The sequence below is a fragment of the Hetaerina americana genome, unplaced genomic scaffold, assembly GCF_022747635.1.
Source record: "Hetaerina americana unplaced genomic scaffold, ioHetAmer1.1.p SCAF_36, whole genome shotgun sequence".
Classification (NCBI taxonomy): domain Eukaryota; kingdom Metazoa; phylum Arthropoda; class Insecta; order Odonata; family Calopterygidae; genus Hetaerina; species Hetaerina americana.
In genome coordinates, this window is record NW_027286941.1 from 2635001 (window position 1) to 2659053 (window position 24053).

The 24053-nt window shown below is 35.1% G+C and overlaps 1 protein-coding gene across 16 annotated transcripts in view; it reads left to right on the forward strand.

Moving 5' to 3' along the window:
• The window catches only part of lap (phosphatidylinositol-binding clathrin assembly protein lap), a 105909-nt gene that overhangs the window by 52348 nt on the left and 29508 nt on the right, over positions 1–24053 (forward strand). For 9 of the 16 annotated variants that reach the window (XM_071589300.1, XM_071589301.1, XM_071589311.1 and 6 more), the window contains 5 exons: positions 3069–3227; positions 4179–4320; positions 10811–10903; positions 17310–18167; positions 22595–22742. In XM_071589300.1, coding sequence (XP_071445401.1) covers positions 3069–3227; positions 4179–4320; positions 10811–10903; positions 17310–18167; positions 22595–22742 — 1400 coding nt within the window. The remainder of the gene's footprint in view (positions 1–3068; positions 3228–4178; positions 4321–10810; positions 10904–17309; positions 18168–22594; positions 22743–24053) is intronic. The other 7 variants (XM_071589312.1, XM_071589305.1, XM_071589313.1 and 4 more) reach the window with 7 other exon arrangements.

The following is a 24053-nucleotide window of genomic DNA, read 5'->3' on the forward strand; positions in this document are numbered from 1 at the left end:
CTCCTCGGAGGTGGATCGCCTTTAGAAACCCACTGTTTTGACTGTTCCTTTGTCTCTGGAGTTAAGTTGTGTATCCATGTTGTGTCCTCCTTCAGTCTTGTATCCATGCTGAAATGAGTCGGGATTGCGATAAGGAAGCTCCAAACCAACCACAGAATCAAGCTCATGATTGCATTTATTGTCCACTTAGAATAACAGTGGCACCCATCTTGCTGAGATTTTTTTATGCCCAATTTTTTGTGCAAAATTGAAAACACTATACCTTTGGCATCAACTGTTTCACAAACTTCAATTTGCTGATTACTCAAAACCATGTCATGTGTTTAGTCAATCATTTTGGAGGAAATCACCGCCCTTGGAAATCCCAAACGATGGTCATCATTTGTGGATGTACAGCCACATTTAAACACATTAACCTAATTGTAAACAGTTGCAAACGCAGGAGCAGATGTGTCATGAACTTCATCAAACTCAGCTTTGATCTCTTTTAGTATTGAACCTTTAAAATAAAACTGTTTAATCACTCCCACAAAACTTTTTTCTATTTTTCTAATAGACAAAAGTTATTTGGTAAGATCTGGTGATTTCCTGGCGTATTTGCTTGATGAAGTTTTCTCGACTCTTCTACCTGGTCAGGGGTTCCATACTGACCGACGTTTCGATGCTCGACTCGTGTATCGAAACATCGGCCAATATCAAACTCCTGACCCAGAGGAAGACCTGAGAAAACTTCATCAAAAAAGTTATTTGCTTCAATAGACTATGAAACTAAAACCATATGATGGATATAGCTGAAACTTAAGCAGCAGTCTTTTAATAGAATTGAAATGAAATTAGTAACTTTATAATTCCATACACTGCATCTGCCTCCCCTAAAAACTACAGTAAGAATGGGTAATAGCCTGTCAGCAATGGCTAAAGATCACGTAAAGGATTGGAGGACTTAAGTGCCATGCTCTTTGCAATTGCATTGGAGTAAATGGAGCATTTTAGCTCCAGTAATGGGATCCCTTTTTGTAGATGATCTTGTCATTCTTTGTAGGTCCTCCAGATAAGCACAGTGCTAAGGTAAGCTCAGAAGTTCAGATATTGGTGGAATTGTCAAAGAAAACGGTTTTTATTCTTGGAGGAATAAACGAAAGGAATGCTCTCTACAGAATTACATGGAGTGTATCCTCAAGCTTCCATAAATGTAGGTAGAAATGCCCTGCTGTTCATAAAGTCTGTTACACACCTAGGGATAGTGTTAACCAACAGCTCACCTGAATTCTTCGAGGAAGATATTTTAGAGCTAAATTTCTTAAAACTTTAAATTTGTTACAGACTCTGTCACATATTATGTGGTGCTGACTCTACCATGATGATGACATTGTACATTGGTTCAGTCTAAACTTGACTTGGGCAGTTTCAGGTACTAGTGGGGTTGAGATTCCTATTTAAAGACTCTGACATGCTGAATGACAACTAGCAAAAGCATTCAGAAACAGCCAGATCCGGAGAATATATGTATTGGTAACTCAGTTAGCTACCTTTGGACATCCGAAGGAATGTTCTTCTGTGCTTTGCTTGAAGCAATGCTTTCATCTTTGACTTCTCACCCATGTTTTAATATTGCTGCGTAGATTTTCGCGACGGTGGTTTGAAGTACTCTGCATTGTCGGGTTTCACCGCGTCGAAACTGTTGTCTGAATCAAACAACGACGCAGTGAAACCCGACAATGCAGAGTACTTCATGTTTTAATATTGTTTTTAAACTTCGGCTTTTAGATTTCTTTGAAATGCGGAAGGCATCAAAGCTGCTCAGAATTCATTTTAATAATTTTATGTAGAAAGCTGATTTTTGCTTTTCCGGAAATTGTGCGTGGAGTGTACTCCAGGTGGCCACTGTGGAAAATCCCCTATTCAGACTACCAATCTCAATTGTCTGGTGAATGAAATCATCCACCTCTGCAGTGAAGCAATGACAAAGATTTAACTAGTTGCTGAGCCAGCATCCTAACGTGACATACAACAGTCTACTCTGATGGATCTAAATTGTGCCATAACTTCTTTTTATCATGCCACTGCTTGAGTAAAGCTGCATTTACTTACAAGCATATTCACAGCTTAGGTCTTCATTATAAAACTCGCCCTTTGCAGAATCCATTGCAATAATTGGCGAGTTCCTATGTTCACCTATTCGTTTAGTGTATTACAATTCATTTTTAGGTATTTCCCTTTCCACCCTATCGTCCAGGAGATTGTCAACTCCCTTAGGCATAGACGGTTGGAAGGTTATACTATCATTCCTCTAGGTTCCAGGGCACACTGGAATAGCAGGAAATGAGTGTCGAAATAGCAGCAAAATAAACACTGGATAAATGAGATTTACTATCTTAATCCATGCAGGCGAAGATCTAGGAATAAAGCTAGAGAGTATATTGGTTGCTATATTGAGCACAGCATGGCATGCACGAAACAAAAATAAGGTTCTGGCTGTAAAAGTCAGTCTCAGTTTTGATGCCTTATTCAGGAGATGGTAGTGAGAGGAGGTTGTCATCTTTTCATCATTCTCCTGAGGATAGGGTGTTGTGCTCTCCCTCAAGCTTATTTATGCACAAAAGAGGAAGTCAGATTGTCAACAGTCATATTCATCGGAAAAAGTTTTATTTCGTGTCACCAAATAAGTATGAAGCAATTGGAAAAATTTGTAATGGAAATGAAATTTTAGCTTTCATTATAGATTTCTAAAACTGAAAAATCTGTTACTGCTGCATAAGTTCAGTGATAGACTGGCTTATATATTTGTGTAAATTAAACAAATACAATGAGCTATGTACAAGGTTCATTTTCCATGCCAATTAAAAGTTGTGATAGAACAAAAATAATTTTGAGTACAATTTTGAGTGTTTTGTTTACTTTCAAAGTGCTCACAAATTAGCATTTAGTATTGAGAATTTTGAGGTTATCATTTACTTTCAAAGTGCTCACAAATTAGCATTTAGTATTGAGAATTTTGAGGTTATCATTAGATGGAAGTTTTTGTAAATAGTTTCCTTAAAAAATATCTCATAATATTTTATCCATAGGAAAATGCAGCCAAAGGTCAGTCCCCCACTTCAATGCAGGCCAGCACAAATCCATTTCTCAGTTCATCACCAACTACTGGCTCACCATTGTCTTCACATCAACCGATTGTTGACCTTTTTGGATCACCCACTGCTTCTACAGGCAGTGGAGCTGCACAGGTATGATATATGTACTTACAAACAAATTTTTGTGGGATGTAAATCAACCTTTGCTGAAAGCTAAATATCTTTTAAGTTACATTTTTGTGTTTTAAGTGAAAAAGACAATAATTATCAATTGTCTATCCTTTCAATCTTTATCTTAAGGAGTTGATAAGTGTTTACAGAGAAATAAGGTAGCAATGGGTGCAGTTTCACTCAAATATTGATGTCAACCTTTCTGTAATTGTCGCTTCAGATGATTAGCAGTGGAGGGTTGTATGTTGATAGTCATAGCTGTGATGATCACAGTAAAATTTGCCCTAAAATAGTGTAATTGAATAATTTTCTATTTAAGTGTACAATGAATTATAATTATATGGTCAGATTGATGAAAAATATTTTGACGAATCTAAATGAGACCTTTCTAGGTGACCAAATTGGAATAAGTATTAATTAGTGGGTTGTCATTTACCATCCACCACCCAATCACATAATCCTTTATGTTTAAAACTCCCTATATTCCCAATTACCAAAAAGCAACATTTTCAGTGTAATAGAATTTCTTAAACTCATATAAGCATATGGAAGTAGAATCTTTAAGTGGGAGCTAACTTCCTTATTATAGAGAAGGAAATAGTTTATCCTTTATGAATTCATCTCTACTTCTGCAAAAAATGTATCTCATTCATAATTTTAAAAATGTTTTCTTATGTCATGCATGCATTTAAGCTATACTGTAGTCTTTATAGGCAATTTAAGCATTGTTATAAGCACTAAAAAAATTAAATGCAAGTGATTTTGGAAGAAATGAATTCTTTGAAAACTCGGATATTGAGGAAAAATTATGGCTTGGGAAAACATGCAAAACTTAGCTCGCATTTGGCAGAAATCATGAATCTCGGTCCTTATTTAGATATAAAATGGGTAGAAATGAATGTAATATTTATTGGCATTATTTTATCTTTCCAGCCAAGCAAGGCCTCTGATGATCTCCTTCAGCTAAGTGGGAATCCATTTGCTGATATATTTACAGCTTCCTCACAGCCAACTTCTTCTTCTGCAGCTCCTGTAGCGCCTGCTGCAGCTGCTCCTAACATGTGGATCTCAAATGGTAAGTTTCATTGTTATATTTTAGCTAGTAAACATTCTGTATTTGCAACTCATGAACATAACTGCTAATGAATATTTTCTGGCATGATTAATTATTTAGTAGATGAATAAAATGAAGGAATGCTCATAAAGTTCTGCATTTGATGTAAAAGAATTTAATTGAATAAGAATATAAAGATTGATTGACTTCAGCTGAAGGCTCTTCATTTTTTCTTTTAATCAACATAATGCATAGTCTGGTTAATACAAAATCATTGGCCTGAAATTTGATGGAAGGCATCTTTAAACATTAAATTTAGAAAAGTGAAAATTTAATTTGGAATAAGTATATTTTCCCTCTTTCTCTTGGTTTTAGCTCTCTGAAAATATTTTTCTTCGAGAAGAATGGTTCCAAGCTTTGTATGATGACATTTTTTTACCACAGGCATAGCTGCAAAGAAAATTTCTTCTGAAATGGAAATACAAAACACTCCTATTCCACTCTTTCTTTCCTCCAGCATTTTGTCATTAGTTTCATTCAGGACTTGACGCTTTTTGTGTGTATCTAAGGAAGGCAAGGGGGAATCAATCTGTGACTGCAATTAGCTCCAATAATATTGTATTTTGTAAACTTTCTACTTCAACTTCAAATGTTTGAAGAGATTTCACCTCTCTCTTATAGCTCAAGCTCTTTCCATGGGAATCATGATCACCTAAACTCTCATATTTGCAATTCCCAATCAAAAGAAACTTTTCTTTCCTTGTAGTATACAGGGATTTATATGTATATTTATTTCTCAAAGCAATTAGGTAGTTCAAGAACAAGGGTGAGAGCTCTGGTGAACTACAGTGCAATGCTGGAAATTGCTGAATTAGTTAATGCATAGAGTTTAGTAAAATTTGCAGTATTTTCTCTTTCCTTTTTAGCTGTACAACATCCTTTTCCATTGACATATGTGGGAAAAACAGTTAAGATTTCTTCTGTTGGTGTTTGTGATGTGTTAACATAATTATTAGAAATTTAACTGATGGTTATATAGTATTTTTGTACAATATTGTTGCAGTATGTAATGTTCATTTGTATCAAATTTTAGCATGGAATTCTAACCATTCCATTTTACTTTTCCTGCTCCTTTACTTCAGGTTTTCACACTTCGCTGATATTATTCTTGTTGGTAAAATTAATTTGAAAATCATTCAATTTCACTGTCTGTTGGATTGGTAATGGAAAGAGTTATGGTGGTATTGAAATAAAACTGATTTCATGGAGTAATTCATCAAAGGGAGAACAATTAAAATCCTGTATCACTTCTTTCAAATCATGTAATGATTCTCAAAACAAAGTAGGAAACATGTTTTTGTTGAAATGGTCCTATCTTGAACATAGCTAGAAACAGATATTTTGGTCATTATCAAATTTATTTTCAGGATTTTATTTTATCATCTTAGCTGTTATTTACTAATCTAAAAGTTCAGTTAACAGAGGAAAAAGTGTTCTGGTAAATGATAGAAATGACGTACCTGATTGTGATATGCACATAGAACTACTCCCCACATAAGTTATAAACAGAAATACCTACATGCAAGGCAGTTATTTAGCCATTCATCAGCAGTACTGTCACAGAAAAAGTAGCAGACATCTTTTTCAGGAAGGCTGGTATGAAAAAATGGCTCAGTATTGTGAAGAAGCCCATTACATTGCAATTTTCATGCACAACTTCCTCTAAATGAAGGTAGTATGTTAATTTTATTTGTGCATATACTTCTTACATTCCTAACCCTATTTTAAGGAAGTTTTCCTATTACAAGTATGTGTAAATAATATAAACATGGTTATCAGTAGTTATCCACAGTAATAAGTGGAGATATATAATCAGGTAACAGAAACAATGGGTAATTTTTGTACCTTGAATTTCAAGGTGGTTGCCTTATCAATGGCATACTACCAGGTGCGGCAACATAAATTCCTTTTTTCCAACACAAAACACTTTCAACAAAGAAGTTATTTTGCTGCACACTGTATACTGTTATCTTCCATATTTGTTGAAGAAAATTGCATAGTTTTACCCACCATCATTTCATTCATCCAATTAGTTACTCTGTTCTCTCTTCTGAAACATTTCACATAGTTAAAGTTGCCCTTGGCTGATTATATGCATTGAGTGCACGTCATCAATGTGCAGAAGAATCAACTGCAAGTACTTGTATGTAAGTAATATCATCAGTAGCCAAATTCATCCTATTTGAGGTTTACTATATTTTGTATAAACCTGACAGTGTGTCTAAAATTCATCATGGTATCAAGTTGAACTAATCGCAAAAAAATCTAAGGATGGATGCCTTGGGCTTGGAAAGTGGTTTTGATTTTTGATTTATCCTAGCGTCTCTCAAAGTAAGTTAAAGAGGCCAGTGCATATTAGACCTACCAGCATTGTCTGCTTCCTCGCTTCCAAAGCATGCAGCTATCGTAAGAACAAGTGCTCTCTGGCTTTGATGGATGGTAGGTGGTGGTCTAGTGTAAGCCAGTCTCTCTGAGGATCTTGCCTCCAATCCTCCTTCCCTGGACTCTCGCCTCCACGTAGCTGATAAATCAAGGTTACTGACCTCATGTACTCCCTAACAGAATTTACAGGTAACCTCTTGTCTAGCAGTACTTAGGCGTACTTAAATAATGAAAATTCTGTGTTTTTCCAAGTAATATTAATAGTTTCTGTATCATGCTGTAATGAAGTGCACATCTATCAATTAATTTATGTCGCAAAGAAGAATCCCAAAGTCATTTTTATTACTTTTTGTGTACTAAAATTCAGAACTCCCAAGTGAGGATTTATGAAATATTTTAAATCTGTAATTGATTTTGCACTTGAATAATAGTATTCATTATATTTTATGTGCCCATCCATATTTTACTCACACAAAGAATATCCAGTAGAGGGGTGTCATCTTCACATTCTGAAAAATGTATCATTGTTTGGGCTGTTCATAGTGATTAGAAGAGGAACCCAGTCTATCATATCTTCCTTATCACTTTCACACTTTGTCTATACACTTTGAACTGGTAGTCATATTTAGGGCAGTGGGGTTAATATCATTATCAAAATTTGATGTCCTTCCAAAACATCATTACTCAGTCACTTACTTTTTTATCAAAATCAGCTGTCTTGCAATAAGTAATAGACCATGGGATTGTTTGGATTTCAGTTGTTACTGGCAGATCTGGATCATCTTCAAACCCTTCAAATCAGCCAAGCAACTCTTCAGTATTGACAGTTTTTTCAATTACCAAAAACTAGCATTATTCACCAATTTCCAAATTTTATCAACTGGCTCTATGCCTTTAATTTTCATCCAAAAGTCAATCCTATTCCTGTCTTCTTCTAACAAGATTTTCAGGAGTTAACTTAAATGCTATTTCACTGTTACTGTTCTGCCCCAATCCATTGGCTAGCCTTATGATATCCTAGAAGTCACAGAGCTTCTGCTGGTGTATTCTTAGTAAGCCCTTGTCTAAATAACTCGAAACATTCTGTTGACAAGTTCACCAATCAATTGAATCCTGCTGTGTAATTTCTCATTTCATCCAATAAGGTGGGCTCGAATATATGTCAGATATGCCAAGTCACAAATGCAGTACAGTATACATACATATATGATGCGTATGTGGTAGTCCATGGCTAGTGTGTTGGGCTACTGATCATAGGCCCTGGGTTCAATTCCCAGGGATGCCTCTGCATAACTTCAGCTCCATCCAATCCATGTAATATATCGAAAACTAGAATATCCTGGGAAACCATAGGTGGTGCGTGGATAGAATCTGGCCCCCATTCCCTGTTGAGTGAATTTCACACACCATTGGGTTTAGTATTGGGTGAACTCTACCCTCACCTATCAAACCAATTTTGGGTTTTTAACTGTGTTTATGGTTTTTATACATAAATGAAACTTGTAATGTATATGTACATACCTGAGGAGAAAAATCAGTTAGGTAAACTGGACAGTTTGGAAAACTAATTACAAAGCTTTCTATATAGCGGGAGACGAGAGAGGATGCTGTTGGTGCAACCAGAAAAAAATCAATGCGAGGAAAGGATATTTTGAGAGTGAGTGAGATATTGAGGGCCATTATACAAGGGAGAGTGTTAGGTAATCAGGGTCGAGTACTGAAGAGAGTATGGTTTTTAGATGGAATGAAGGCAGGTAAAATTTAAAGAAATTTTTTTCACAGTTATTAATTAATAAAATGTACCAAAATCCTAATTTCTCCATGTGCCTAAAATATTTCATATTTTAAAGGTGTAAGTAACTTAATGATATATGCCAAGTATGTTTAGTGAAGAATGTAAGTTGTTACCCTGTAACTATAACTATGCTTCCTGAAGGAAAACTGTAGAAGGATGTGCTTTCAATATTTCCTTTTTGCCAAGGGTCATATCAAAGACTCAAGATTTGATAGTCACAGATTTATTCACAGGTGAACAAAGAAGGCCGTTGTTTTTTTGCCAGAATTACTAATTGTTCCCTTGTCTTGCATGTTATCTTCAATTGTTGAAGTTGAACTGTATTGTAAGGAAGTATCCGATGTCACTGTGGTTCTCTGGCTTTTGGCATTATTGTCTTGCCTGTCTAGGACTGTTGGCTTGATTTGCAACACCAACCATCTGGAAACAATCAGCAATGTCTTATAGTTGAACTCAAAAATTCCAGCAGAGCTGGCATGTAATAGTGGATACCATCAAGCATCTTCATTTTGTTCTCATCTTCATTTAAAAACTGGTTGGTTCATTGGGTTCAGGTAATGCTGACAAATGAGCCTTTGCTTGTATGCTTCATAACTTTAATTTCCTAATAGCCTATTAAATAATAAAAAGTGTGATTTATTTCATTTTGACTCCATTTAGTGTGTCATTCAGTTCTCAAGGAAAAGAAATCTTTTTGTTTTCTTCTCCCTACTCTCATCAAGTTTGCACATCAAAGATGTGAAGCAATCTTTTGGAATGGGCAACTTTTCACTTAAAAAATGCACATGGTTTGTCAGACTAGCTGAGTTAATGGCAATTGGATGATAAAATGCTGCATAAATACTATCCTCTTTTATTTCTGTTTTAATTTTGTTTTGTGTATTTATTCATTGGCATTTTGATACCATTTACATTTTATTAAAATAGCATGTACATTATGCATGAAAATTCATATTTAAAAAAATTTAGTATGATCATGGGAATGCATGAAATGTTATTGTGCAAAGTTGGGAGTTTTTTTATTAATACCTTGGTAGAATGGTGTTTTTGTCAAAGAGGCTTCATTTCCTTAGAATTTTTCCCTGCAAATTTTGTACTCATCTGCAAGACAGATGTTATTAGATAGGAAGAAATGAATAAATGATGAAGTGTGAAATAGTCTGTTGTAGAAGATGCAGTGGGGATATAGAGAGAGAAAGACGTAGGTGTAGGTAATGTAAACTATTTTTTGATGTTCTCTTTCTGCCGATAGACATGAGTAGGTGGTCTTACAGAGAGGGTAAACAAGTTTGTGTTACAAATGGTTAGTCACATATCTCAAGCAGTATGTTTTATTACATTTACTGGAAATTTCTGGCGACCAAGAAAAGAAATTCCTTACCATTTGAAGTGGTATTTCTTAAAATGGATCATAATATGTAAGCTTGCAATTTGCAGGTTAAATTGTGAATTTAAATCTCATTCCTATTGTTAGTGTTTTCAATTTATCAATATCAAAATAGTCTGACCTCCCATTGTTTTTTCCGAGACTCTTATTAGCTTTGATTTACATTTTTGTCAAGTTAGATCAAAATGATGTTTTCATGTATGCATTTTGAAATCTTAGTTGGTATTTGCCAATTTATTAGATCTTTACTTATTTATGTGCTGTTAACCTTCTTATTAGAATTTGGTTTTGAGAGATATAAAGGGAAGGAAATTCAGACATCTTTCCACAGTAAAAGTTTTAATTTGTTTGGCCAAAATGTGCAGTGTGCTCAAATAATTTTGATTTAAAAATTCAAGATGGAAGTAGTTTCATGAACCCATTTATTTATGATATATTTTTTCCTACACCTCCATAAATGTTTACTCCCGCTGGATGTGAACCCGAGCTCTTTTTGATAAGTTTTACTAAAGATATTTGATAAAATCAAAACATTAGTTGCATTTGAGGTTTGCTTGTGCATATATTATCAGAATAGAAAATAAGGAAATGCATAGAACAAATTCATATGTAATTAATTCTTAGGCTTCCGCTACATCTCTCTGTTGAAGGATCCATGCTGCTGTTACCCCCCCTCCCTATAGCAGCATTGATGTTTCATCAAATTCATATGTAATTAGAATTGATGATTGACCCTTTTACAGAAATGATTTTGAAGGTATAAGGATCTGTATATGATGACTTTCTGAAAAAAATAATTCATCAGGCTTCCCATCGGGGAAAACTGTGACACAAAAAATGTTTTGCTGAAAAAGTTGGTACATCGTTGATCATTCATTGCATTGCAGGCTTTGGAGCTGCTCCAGCTCCATCTTCAACAAATACTTTTGTAACAGACAAAAACTTCAGTTCTGTATTTGGAGCTTCTGAAGGTGCACCAGGTAAGTTGTTTTGTGTTTAATTTATGTATAGTTATCTGTAGAAGTAAATTATTGTTCCTTGTTTTCTTTGAAGTAGTTTTTTATAGGTTCCATGAGTAGCAGTTTCATCATTGTCATACCTTGAAGGTGAATCTTTCTGCTGATGAAATATTTTAAAGTTTTTATTCATGAAATCAAACTTTTAAAATAGTTAAAATAGAAATCTTAAGAAATGTGTGAAATTGTTCTATGCCCAAACTCTCTGCTAATGTTTAATGTGTGTGTATGTAGAAATTTAGATGTGTGTTTGTATTGTGGTTTATGATTAATGGGTATATAGAATGTTTTCATAATTTTCTTTCTAGAATGCCAATGGTTGAATTCAGTGCGGTGATGATGTCCATTGCGTTTGAGTATCGCTCTTCACTTATTTTTTCTTGTATTCTCCAGATCTCACTGAATACAGATGTTTTTAATCCTTGTTCAGCATCGTCAGTTTGATGGATATTCTTTACTTTAGAAAAATACGGGGTTGAATCGTGGTTAACAGTCCATTTAAAATTCTTTAAATTAATGCCTTGTTTTTCCAAGGGCCAATTTGCAAATGGTTGCCAACATTTTCTTTCTCCCGGCCATTGGGTGTGTAATACAAAAAACTTGGGCACTTAAAAAAAATGTTTTATTTTCTGATACACTCCTTGCTCAAGTTTCTTCCACTTTTCAATTAAAATTTCATTTTTTTGCTTCTGTATGTACATGCATCTTGCTAAGCTTGGATGTATTAAAAATATCATGACACCAGTCGTCCAATGTTTATATTTGACATTTTATATGCTTTTTCAATTTAATTTGTGGCTAATTTGTTGGAAGGTGTGTTTTTATCATCTTGAGTGGTATCTCAACAGAGGAGATGTTTTACTCTTAAAGCTATGTTTATTTTGGTGTGCTCAAAATTTGGATTTAATTTTTGGAAATACTGATAGTTATTTTCATTTATTACAATAGCAAGTGTATACGCTCTGCAATTTTAACATTTCTATTTGTACACTTTTAGCAAAGAAGCATTAGTTTCATGCACCTAGTTATGTTGATTTTTTTAAAGGTTCATACACCTTCACATTTTCCCTAGATCATGCGATAACTCCACTATTATGAAACGTTTTAATTTGTGTGAGCGAGACCAGCTGCATGTGAAAGCAGTTGTAAATATTAGTGAGTCAGGGCCTGTGATTTGGCCTTTAGAGGACTTTAATTATTGTTATTCTAAAATAACTCTTGACTGGTGGCATTGTCATTTAACATACATTTGAACTCCTCTAATTCAGAACTCTTGCGATGATTAAGTGTTATATAGTTGACCTATTTAACAATATGCTAGATTTTTTAGCAATAAAATTATTTTTCTGTTACTTGTGAGAAAATAAAAATTTGAAGTGATTATGGACGTAACTAAATAATGTAAAAAGGGAAATATTTGGAAGATTCCTGTAAGGTTAAAACATTAAAACTTAGCAGTAAATATCTATTTCCAGTATTATCTCTGAGAATGAGCCCTTCAATTTCCCTGGAACTTCACTAGTTCTGGTGTACTGTTGAGGAAGTCATCAGATGCATCTTTTCAACTTGACTGTACTTATGACTACCTATTTGGTCCTTGTCATTTATTATTTTGTAAGAATGAAGTCTCTTTTCACCTTTTGAAAATGTTGTTCCAGTGTCATATCTCTCTAAATTGATAAAATAGAGCCAACAATCTGATGATGGTACAAAAGTCATAGACATTTGTTTTCTATAAATATTTTCAAGATTTATTGCTGCAAATTAGACTTTTTTTAAGACATGTTTTGTTATTCCTGCTGAGAACATTATCCAAAACTGACAGAAGTGTTAATTTTATTTGTCACTCATGTGTGCATCTTGCTGAGATATATGTTGATCATTCAAGTTCATATTGAAAAATTTTTACATGGGAATATCAGGCAGTCAATTATTATTCATTTGTGATTATATGTCTATTCCACACACAGCTCAGGTGTTAGACATGCTTCCTATTAAAGTTAGAATATCATTTGGCTCTTAGTTTTTTGAATGGCTTCTCAAATCAGATTGCCTGAGTTCTGTTGTGAAATCCTCTGCAATTTCTCAATCCATCGACAGCCTTGCATCTAAGTTATGCTCCCTCAGCCTGATCTTAATTAGCCATGTGGTTTCTACATGGCTTGAGTCACTTATACACTCAATCTGATGAGCACATATTTGGAGGAGAGATGAAATAGCATCATTTACAGTTGACACCGGATCACTAATTTTCCTCAATTTATGAAATCTAGCCTCAATCCTAGCTCTTCATAGGATATGAGCTGTGCCATCAGTTTCTTATACGAATTGCAGCTTTACAAGGCCAATAGGCTTGCCATTTTTTGTCTTGTCAACCTGGTCATTTTCCTCTCTTTTTAATTGATTTTCTTGAATTTCTCAGCAAGTCATGGAATTGCCAAGTTTTTGTGTGTGGTTGAGTGTTTCCTTTGAAGGATTGATGTCTAGAAGCCAAATAGTCTTCTGCCTACGTGCAAAATCTTTGGTTTTCAAGCCAAAGTTTTGAAAATGACGTGCATATGAACAATATATGAGAGGCATTAAACAGTGTGGCAGCCATCCTCGAATCTTTGAAAACTGAGAGTGGAAAAAACATGAAAAAAAACCCTGAAGAAAGTGGCAATTGAGTAGGAAAATCTCAAACTTTAAAGAATTAATGCTAATTCACCAGAAAATACAGAATAGTCATTTTCAAAAGAAAAATTATGTACTTGAATTTAATATGAATGGCTGATCCAACAGTTTTTTCAAAACAAGCAACTTTCAATATGTAATTGGTTTCAGGCTTGGCTATGTGAAATTTATCTATTACAGAAAGAAAAAAGTACACCAATTGTATGACCTGGGTTTCAATGCTTAGTATCATCTTCAGGTCTGTGTATCAAGTCAATACATGGTATCACCTTCCGGCCTGAAGGTTATACTTTGTTTTAAAACCCAGGTAGTACAGTTAAAATACTAACGGGAATTCAAAAAGTTGCAATTTAACTTTCAATGTGTTTTGTGCAAGAAGGCAAAGAATTGTGCATTATATCTGTTTGTATGGAGGAGCGTTTTGCAGTTAATTTGGTGAACTGAATGTTGCACTGCATAAAAACTGTTTACCTACAACTGAATTACAGTGAAGAAGTTATTTATAGGTACTTAACTCCTTTGAGTGAGAATACAAGGTCATACGAGGTCTGTTCAAAAAGTATCGAGACTTAGTGTTTTTTAAAAAAATTATTTATTTATTAATGAATATCCATTTTGTTCTCTTCAAAGTAATCCCCATCAGATATTATACACTTGTGCCAACATTTTTTCCAATCCTCGAAGCACTTCAAAAAATCATTTTTTGTGATCTTGTACAGCTCCTCCTTCGATACAGTCTTTATCTCGTCAATTGTAGCAGAGTCATCCTTTCATGGGCCTCTTCAGTTTTGGGAACCAGAAAAAGTCACTGGGGGCCAAATCTGGGGAATACGGTGGCTGTGGCATCATCAGTACATTGTTTTTGGCCAACAATTCGCGCACAAGTAATGATGTGTGAGCAGGGGCGTTGTCATGGTGCGAAAGCCAATTTTTGTTCTTCTATTCTTCCGGGCGTTTGTGGTGGATTGCTTCTTGCAAATTGCAAATAACATGCAGGTAATATTCCATATTTTCCGTTCCACCCTGTGGGAAGAACTCATGATGCACCACGCCCCTGCAATTGAAGAAAACTGTAAGGGAAACTTTCACATTTGACCGAACTTTGCGTGCTTTTTCCGGTCTTGGCTCGTAATGCTGCTTCCATTGGGATGATTGAGCTTTAGTTTCCACGTCATAACCATAAACCCATGATTCGTCACAAGTTATGACCCTCTGAAGCAAATTTGGGTCATCAAGGACAGAGTCCCAACACCTCATTAGCAATGTTAATGCGTTGCTGTTTTTGGTCAAAACTGAGTAATTTTGATATGAATTTTGTAGCGACTCGTGTCATACCCAAATCATTGGTAAAAGTCGAATGGCATAAGCCAATCGATATGTTTAGGTCCTCTGCAACTTCTCTAATGGTGATTCGACGATAGGTCAATACTATTTTCTTCACTTCATCAATTTTTTTGTCTATTGTTGATGTGCTCGGGTGTCTGGTATGCTCTTCATTGTTCACATCTTCTTGGCCCTCTGAGAACATTTTGTACCACCGATAAACATTGCTTCAGTTCAAGGTATTATCCCCATATGCCACAGTCAACATCCGGAATCCGTCCGTGTGCTTAATGTCGTTTTTCACTCAAAATTTGATAAAGATTCTTTGATCCATTTTTTGGAACAAGCAAAAATCGAAGACAAGCCAAAACACATCAAAGCAAAACAGCTGTCAACTATTAACTGAACATTCAAAATGGCCAAAATTTTCGGTATACGTGAGAGACATAAGTACCAACATACCACCACAAAAAAATCTAAAATCAAATGTACATAACCCACAAAAATTCAAAATTAACTATACTTTTTCAACAGACCTCATATGATTACTTCATGAGAGGGTTCATTTTTTTCTCCAATCTAGGTCCCTAGTGATATTAGGCTGTTTTATCATTTATGTATCAGTTTGTATTCCATAAATACTAGTAATAAAAAATGCAAAAAGTTGTTACGGTATGTTAACATTTAACATTCATCTAGAAGCATAAAAATGTCAAAACTCCAGTGCAGGACTTAAAAAAGTGCAAGCAATCTCTATCCTATTACCAGGATATTTATATTTGCAAATCATCAAATTTTAAAAACAATTTTTATTGATTATCTGCTAATGAATGCCTACACCACAGGAGAAAATACTTAAATACTTGCAAATGTAAATTTAGTAGTGTGTGTTGGATTACTTAGATGATTAAAATGGTAACAAATGTAGTAAAAATGGTAGCATGAAACCTTGAAAATTTAAAATTTTTATCCTCGACAATCAGGGATTAGATTTTCTACCATAAAGATATGATAAAATTGCTGGCCACCCTGTCCAGAAAGTTAGTTCTGATGGGTTGGAATGAATAAAACAAGGATTTCTTCATAAAAAATTTCTATTTGGTATGCCCACCTTACATTACTTTTCAATGTAGTATCTTCTGCCATTGTATGGTGGGCCACCAGGTGTTCTTTTTCTTCTTCATCGAAAGATGCTATCTGCAATATTGACAGAAATTTATCTGCTTGGTTGTCCTTGTTGTTTTGCTGAAAACCATGGCAAGTAAATAAAGATTCAATTAAGGGAGTATAAGAAAATCTGTAGAAAATGGAATTGGGTTAGTAGGAAATTTTTCCCAGTTGAAAATTATGAAAGGATTATGCTCTGAAACAAATCTTCAATAAAAGTTTGACCCACCTCAGTTTCATTTAGTATCTTATTGTAGATTCTCCATGGATAATCATGACTCAACAATTCTGGTTGTTCAAATGATGAATGAAAATAGAATATAAGAAAAACTGAATGAGATTAGGATTTCCATGTATGGGGAATTTTCAAGCTTTTAAATTTGTTCAGTTGGATTTGTCTTTGACAAAACAATTTCAAAGTTGGCTGTAAACTTATCAACTGTGGTACTGTGCCCCCAGCAATGATTACTTTTATTGTTTGTATCTATGGATATTTTTTCAGAACACCTTGCCTCCCTAAAACCTTAAAAATTTACTTCATAAGAGGGCTCATCAGTGACATTACTAGCTAAAGCTCTTGGCCCAAGGTTGAATATTGGTGAAAAATCATTTCACACTGAAATTTGCGTGCATTACTATTTGAATTGTGGGAGTTCAATGTATTATGTACAAAGTAGGACCTGGTTAAATAGGCTGTTTGGATTCTGCATTAGTAATATTCCACAACTTTCATGAATGTTGCCTTTTTCCTTGTTGCCTCTCATAATTTCAATTCAAGTAGTAAAAATTCTGTAATAGGAAAAATGTCATTATTTTGTAAGAGCCTTGTCCATGATCATGCTTGCATGATTGATGATGATTGAAGTTGGTAATTAGTTACTTGCATGAAAATGTTTATTTAGAAGAACTCAGTGTTCAGATTAGTTTTGGAGTGACCCTGCTTAATTCATACTGTATGATGTCCCAAGCTGCAGTGTCTTTAGTTTCCAAAAACACACTTTTTGGCTGAAATCGTTAATCTTATTGAGGAACAAATTTTTTGAGAGAGAATGAAATTCCAGATTCTCTCCTTCATATTGGTCTAAATCTTAACCTACTCTTGTTTCTATTTGGAAAGAGAGAGGTTTCCTCATAACTTATAAATTACTAAACTACTTGTGGCTCACGTTGTGGCTCCCTTTTCAACCTCTGTATTTTTCTCTGCAAGCTGCCTCTGCTGGGATGCCAACGTCTACTCCTCCTAATCCTTTTATGTCCGAATATAGCTCAGATTCTATCAGAGCTCCAGCCCCACCAACCCCCCCTGGTGGAGGTGGCATAGATCTCTTTGATCATGGGCCCCCCTCTGACCCCAATACCGGCACTGAGGAGGCCATTGAGCCCCAATTACAAGGGGATGGCCCAATGAGGCTCAATGAGGGCGAGGTATTGGCCCCTCAGCGCCGGGTCCCTCCTCCTCATCCACCCCCTCCCATGGCAAAACCGACAACCGCCGCAGTCGCAGACCTCTTTGGGGACGTTGCAGGGGAGGAGGGTGGCGGTAGTGTTGGTGCCAATGTGGCGCAGCCGGAGATGGAAGCTCCTCCCTCTGGAGTGTCGGACGGCCCAGTGATGGGTGGTCTGGAGGCTACGACCGGATTCCTCCCCCCAGCAGCCCCTGCCCCGTCCCCCGTGTTGGCAGCACTGGGGGATGTGGTGGATGTGGCTGCATCTCCTTCCCCTGCTCCCGCTGTTCCTTTTGGGTCCCCGGCCCGTCCCCCGCCCCCAAGCTCCGCTGCAACAGCATCTGCAAGCAAGACCGCGTTTGATGACCTCAATGACAGCATCCGGGCTGCCCTCGGGGGTTCGCCCTCCAAGACTCCTCTTGCAGGGGGTGCCGTTCCCCCTGCACCTCCCACGATGGGTAACGCTCCCCCGACAGGGAATTTGTTTGGAAGTGGTGGCGATATGACTGGGTTGGGAATGGGAATGGTCCCGGGAGGTGGGGGGGCTCAGAGTGTAGGTGCATTTGGGGTTCCTCCTATGGGTTTTGGCTCGCCAGCTAAGCAGGGGATGGGAATAGCAGGTGAATTTGCCTTCTTCTTTTGGACTCAGTAATAGCTTTGTTGTTGTGTGCTTGAATTACCTTGGCATTCTTAGGTGCTTAGTTGTAGCATTAGTGATTGTTTTTGTCGTATTTTATATTACTTTTGCAGAAGATTGGTTTACCTGATGATGTTTTAGCACTGGCTTTTTAATCATTATTGTAGACTTAAATAGATTAGACGATGTGTAAGTTGTTTTCAGGTAAGTTAATTTTATTTTAGGTGTGTTTATTATAAATTTAAATTGGGTTTTATTTTTAGTTTTTAGTCAAGAGCAATATTATTTTATAAGTGCTGGATTGTTGCAATGTCTTTGTCTTCTTATGTTTGATTATTATTTGGATGTCTTTATTTAAACCATTGTACACATCAGTGCTGAAAGTTTTGTACACAATGTAGCATTTATAGCTCTTGAATTACAATAATTATTCAATGCATGACATTTTTGACATAAACATTTTTAGTTAACTTAGAATCATTCACCTCTCTTGTGAATCCATAAAATTTTATGCAGAAAAGTAGTGTGCTAGGCTCTTAAATCAGGTTGTAATACTTAAATGAGGATAGCATTTTTCTTTGCATATAATGGCCATGTAAAATTAGGCTAAATTAACTTATGGTATAGAGTCGGAGAGAAAGAGGGGGCTTTATTTTAACTTGCCATTCAAAGATTTCCATATAGGAATGAGTGTATTTCCGGCTGCTATGCATGCCTAAGATGGTTAAAAAACAGTAATAATAATTTTTAATAAGGTAAGCCCTGGATTTAAAGATTGCCCAAGTTCGTTTGAAATAATATGTCACATTCATTGTATTTTTTAATATGTCAGTAAAATTAAGCCTTTGGCAAAGATGTCACAAAACGTCTCAAAAATTCGAAAAAATCGTATACAGTATACTATTGATTATTTGTGTGTGGATTATCCGCGCTATTCTCCTCCTAGCACTTCAAAATTTTAATAAAATTAAGATCTAATTAAAGCTTAGAGCTAATTAAATGCTCTGAAACTTCTGTATACTTAAAAGTACACGTTTGAAATACCTGGGCTTTTTTGGAAGTTTTAATTTTTGAAAATAAAAAGTTGTCAATAAAATGTATATAAATTCAAATATTTTTGTACTCTCAGTACGAGGGCGGTTCAATAACTACCTGTGTTAGAATGAAGAAACCATTTTTTCAAAAATATTTTTTTTATTTTTCAGCATAGTCCCCTTTTAGAAAGATACACTTCTCCCAATGCTCTGACCATTTTTTTTAACCCCTCTGAAAAATAGGATTTGTCAAACTCTCCAAAATACGCCTGTCTCGGCGATAACTTCCTCGTTTGAGCTAAATTTTTTTCCCACGAGCCATTTCTTCATGTTAGGTAATGAGAAAAAGTCGCTGGGAGTCGGATCAGGTGAATACAGGGGGTGCGGCAGCAATTCATAACGTCGTTCATGCAGAGTGGTGGCGGCAACTCTGGATGAATGTGTTGTCCACCGTGAGCAATCTCGGTGGGCCAGCAATTTTTTCATCTCCAACTTAACTTGTAAAATATTAATTGCTGTTCCGGTTGACACACCCACGGCCTCTGCTACTTCGAGCACTTTCGTTCGTCGATCAGAGAGAATCATGGCGTGGACGTTTTGAATGATTTCCCCAGTAACTACGTCTGCCGGGCATCCTGTTCGCTCCTCATCAAAAACAGATGTTTGCCCACGTTTAAATCCGTTGAACCAATATCTAACTGTGGTCATAGATGGCAAGTGTCCCCATAAACAGCATCCAACTTTGCTTTTATCTCCTCGCATTTCTTCCTATCCAAAAACAAAAAGCGAATCACCGAATGATACTGCTCTTTTTTCATCTTATCACGAATCACGTCTTACTCGAATGGCTGCTAAAATCCAAACTAACTTTTAAATCAGTCTGAAATTTTTTTCACCGTCATCTGATAGATGGCAGCACACGATGATAACATAAACTTCCCTCAGGAATGCCCTTTGTCATCAAACACAGGTACTTATTGAACTACCCTCATACTTCCCTTGGATTCTCTTGTATTCATTGGCCTTTCAGAATTCTGTATTTTCATTTAAGTCAAGGAAATGCATAGCTTGACTGTCACAAATTAGTATTTAACTGCCCATAATGCAGTTTTTTTTATCACCATCATATGATGAATATGAATCTGTGCCAGCAATACTTTGTCAATATTTGCCCTTCTGTACTAGTTATGTTTTCTTGTAGAACTAAATTTCCACCATCGTAAAATTGGCTGAAAAACAAAAAAAATTGCTTTTCATTCCTTTAAACCTGAAATAATGACAAGGAATGAAAAAGGAGAGTTTGTATGCATCTATTTTTATCACGACTATTTTTTGTGCTTATTTTGGTTTTTTGCGTTTATTGATTATCTGTGCTGCTTCATGCATTCATTAGCATGGATAATTGAGAGTTAACTAGATGTACCTACAAGTTAACTTACTGTATTTCTGATGTGTTTAGCTACTTAAAAGTGTTATTGATGCTAGACAGTGTCATATTTTGAAAAACAATTTAAATAAATGTTTTATTTCAATACACATATTAAGTACTTGTTACAGTATAATTAAAAATTCAATTGTCATTGAATAGCAAAAATCATATTCTTCCAAGTATTTTATAAATGTTGAATTAAATTATCTATCAGCATTTGCATACTTGTGAATTTTAATTTTCTATCCCTTTACAACACTTATACTTCATAAGGTTGAGATCCTGCTGCCTCTTTGAGTTTATCAGGAGAGATATAATGTATGAGCGGAGGGGCGATATATCCCCGTTAACCTTATCCCCATATTAGTTTCGCAGCGGAGCCTCTAATGAGATGAAATTAAATGTGCTACATTATACGATATACATATAAAGATATATTTGGGAATTTTTAAGAGGTACTCTCAAGGAAATATTGAAGCAATTGCTTATAATTGGCCAAAAATAGTGATATAATTGAAATTTGTAATAGAGGCAACCATTATCTATGCCTTATGTGGGGAAAAAATGCTTGTATCTTTTCCAGTGAATCAGCTTGTGTCTTGTGTGTTTGAAGTTATAAACACCCATGACCCATTAGATGCAGACTGATTTCAGAGCACATTCTGTAGTAAAAAATTTTTCTTATGGGTTAGGAAATATGGTAGTCATATTACAAAGAATGGGATGTTTTCTTGTCTTAAGTAGTCCATTGGTTAATAATTTTTTTACTTGGTAAAGAGTAAAAATGTGAGATTTTCATGTTTTGTAAAGAAAACTACCTAGGGCAAACACTAAATGTTAATCTGCAGCACCCTTGAACCACGTGCAGTTTTTCACTTAAAAACTCTTTGGGCGTTAGATAGTGGAAATCTAATGTTGTATTTCTCAAACCACTTAAATGCATGACGCTGTCATCTTAATTTCATCTGAGAAAATGCTTGATGCAATATTTAATGGTAGTCAATTTGAGTGCATGTACATCTTAGGCCATATTGCTTCAATATTTTGAAAATTAAGATGAAAAATTTCCAAGCTTTAGGACTGTAAAATAGTTGCTCCCATGTATGCAATGGTATATTGAAGCAGCTGCTTCAGTAAACTGTATTTTTCTGTTTGATGTAATTTGAAGGTTCACTGATGCGGAGTGCATTGTGTAGCAATTATGAATGACAGCATAGATTGAATAATAGTTCATTATGATTAATGGTAGCTAATGATGACATTAACCATGAGATGACTGAAAAAGATATCGAGACTATACATGCATGCTTTGTCTTTGGTTCAATACCAATAGAAATAGATATTAAGGTTTGTGGAATGAAATTAGGCAATTCTAAAGGCTCACTGCACAAATCTACCATGCACAAAGTGAAACATTAAATGCTTAAAAATTCTTATTTTGCTGTTTGAAATCAGATTAAAATTGATATGAATGGCTGTAATACTTGATGGAATTGAATATGAAATATAATTTCAATGAAAAAGTATTGTTGTTGAAAGAATTATCAATGAAAAAGTTGCATGCTTTGTATTTTAAATAGCAAATGATTGGTAACTGATAAAGAATGTTTGTGTACTTTTATTGACTCTATTAGTTTACATTTTTAAACCACTTTTTCTTGTTATATTCTTATGGTCTCGTTATAATATGCATATTTCTTAAGGAACTGAATTAGACAAATTATTATTGCTCAATAGTGGCAGAATTTCTGAAACAATGCTGACCTAGTTACTTATACACTTTGTGGTGGAAGTGCAGTATTTGTAAGCCTTAGGTTGTAACTGCTAATTTTTAATGAGTTTAGGCTTGAAAATTTGAAGGCCTTCTTTCTCTCAAAAGGAGTAGACATGTTGATGAAGCTTCTAGTGCTTTGTCATTGATACAAAAATATATCTTCTCTTATTTAGCTGTAAGTGGTGCAATGGGTGCTGCCCCTGGAGGAGCAGCTGCTGGTACTTCTGCTGCCGGGAAAGTTCTTACTGGAGATTTAGATAGTAGTCTTGCTTCATTAGCACAGAATCTTTCCATCAACAAAGGAGGGCAAGCAGCTGTCAAGTAAGAATATCTAATAGTGCTTCATTATAATTATAGTGGTGATATCAATATAATGCTATTAATTGCGACAACATCTGCCATAAAAATGTTAAATGCATTGGAAGAAAATGCTGCTTGTTTGTTTAAATATGAGAGTTGAATTTGTATTCCAAAAATTATTGAATTTGTTTTCCAAAAATGATTTATTTCAGTGTAAAGGAAGTCTAGAGAAACATGAAAATTATAATTTGTTTCGTAACATTGGCTTGATTGGATTTATAATTGTGTTCCCGAAGTTTACTGTGGCAGGCAGATGAAGAACTACAGGATGCTGCCAAATAACTTCCTTTTCTCAAATGCAAAACGCTTTTAAAAAAGGAAGTTAGGTTGCTGCATCCTGTAGTAGTGAACTGCCATATGCTATATATATATGTGTGTGTGTGTGTGTGTGTGTGTGTGTGGATAAATGGAATATATTGAGTCAAAAGAGTTATACCATATTAAGTATTTCTAAGGAAGGCACTGAATGGAATAGGACTGATTCTATGTAATTTCTATAAATAACGAAAAATGAACTTTATAAACCAATTCAGCTTTGCATGAAAAAATTTAATTACATTATTCAGGACACTATGTAACTTCAAAATTAAACTGCAATACATAATCCTGCTTTATAGCATAATACACAATATTTGATAGGATTTTGTTTTTTATAAGTTAGTGGAATAATGGCTGGAAAATGTCTGTCAGTCAAGTTGGACTTGGTGACTTAGATGAGATTCTTTTTTCCTTTGGAGAAGCCTTTGGGTACTTTGAAATTTAAGTTTCTGCTGATGTTAGTGTAAATTTTTTTTCATTGGGTGACTACTATTCATTTTATAAATGATATTGCCATTCAAAAAAGCCTTGTCCAATGGATGACTGAAAACTTAAATGTTCAAGTTTGTCTCTCACTTGCGAGCAAATTAAATGCATTCATGTGCACTCATTCATTATTAAGAGACGTAAGTAATGCTTCTGTTGACACTTTAATTATGCAATTTACAAAATATGCAGTAAGTTATGATAGTATTGGATGCAGCGTTTATTGATTTTCAGAGATGGATAAATTTATTATGATCATAATCTTGCATAAATAGTAGAAATTATTCAACTCCATTAACACTCTAAACCAGCTTGCACAAAACTGCAATAAAATGTAATTTAGGAACAAATTATGTATAAGGAACAGCACATACACAAATTAATGGAAATGTAGTGTGATGAGTGTTGCAGATGAACTTCCAAAATGCAATGGAAGCGTGAGCACTAAAGGTTTTCGTCATTGGTTGC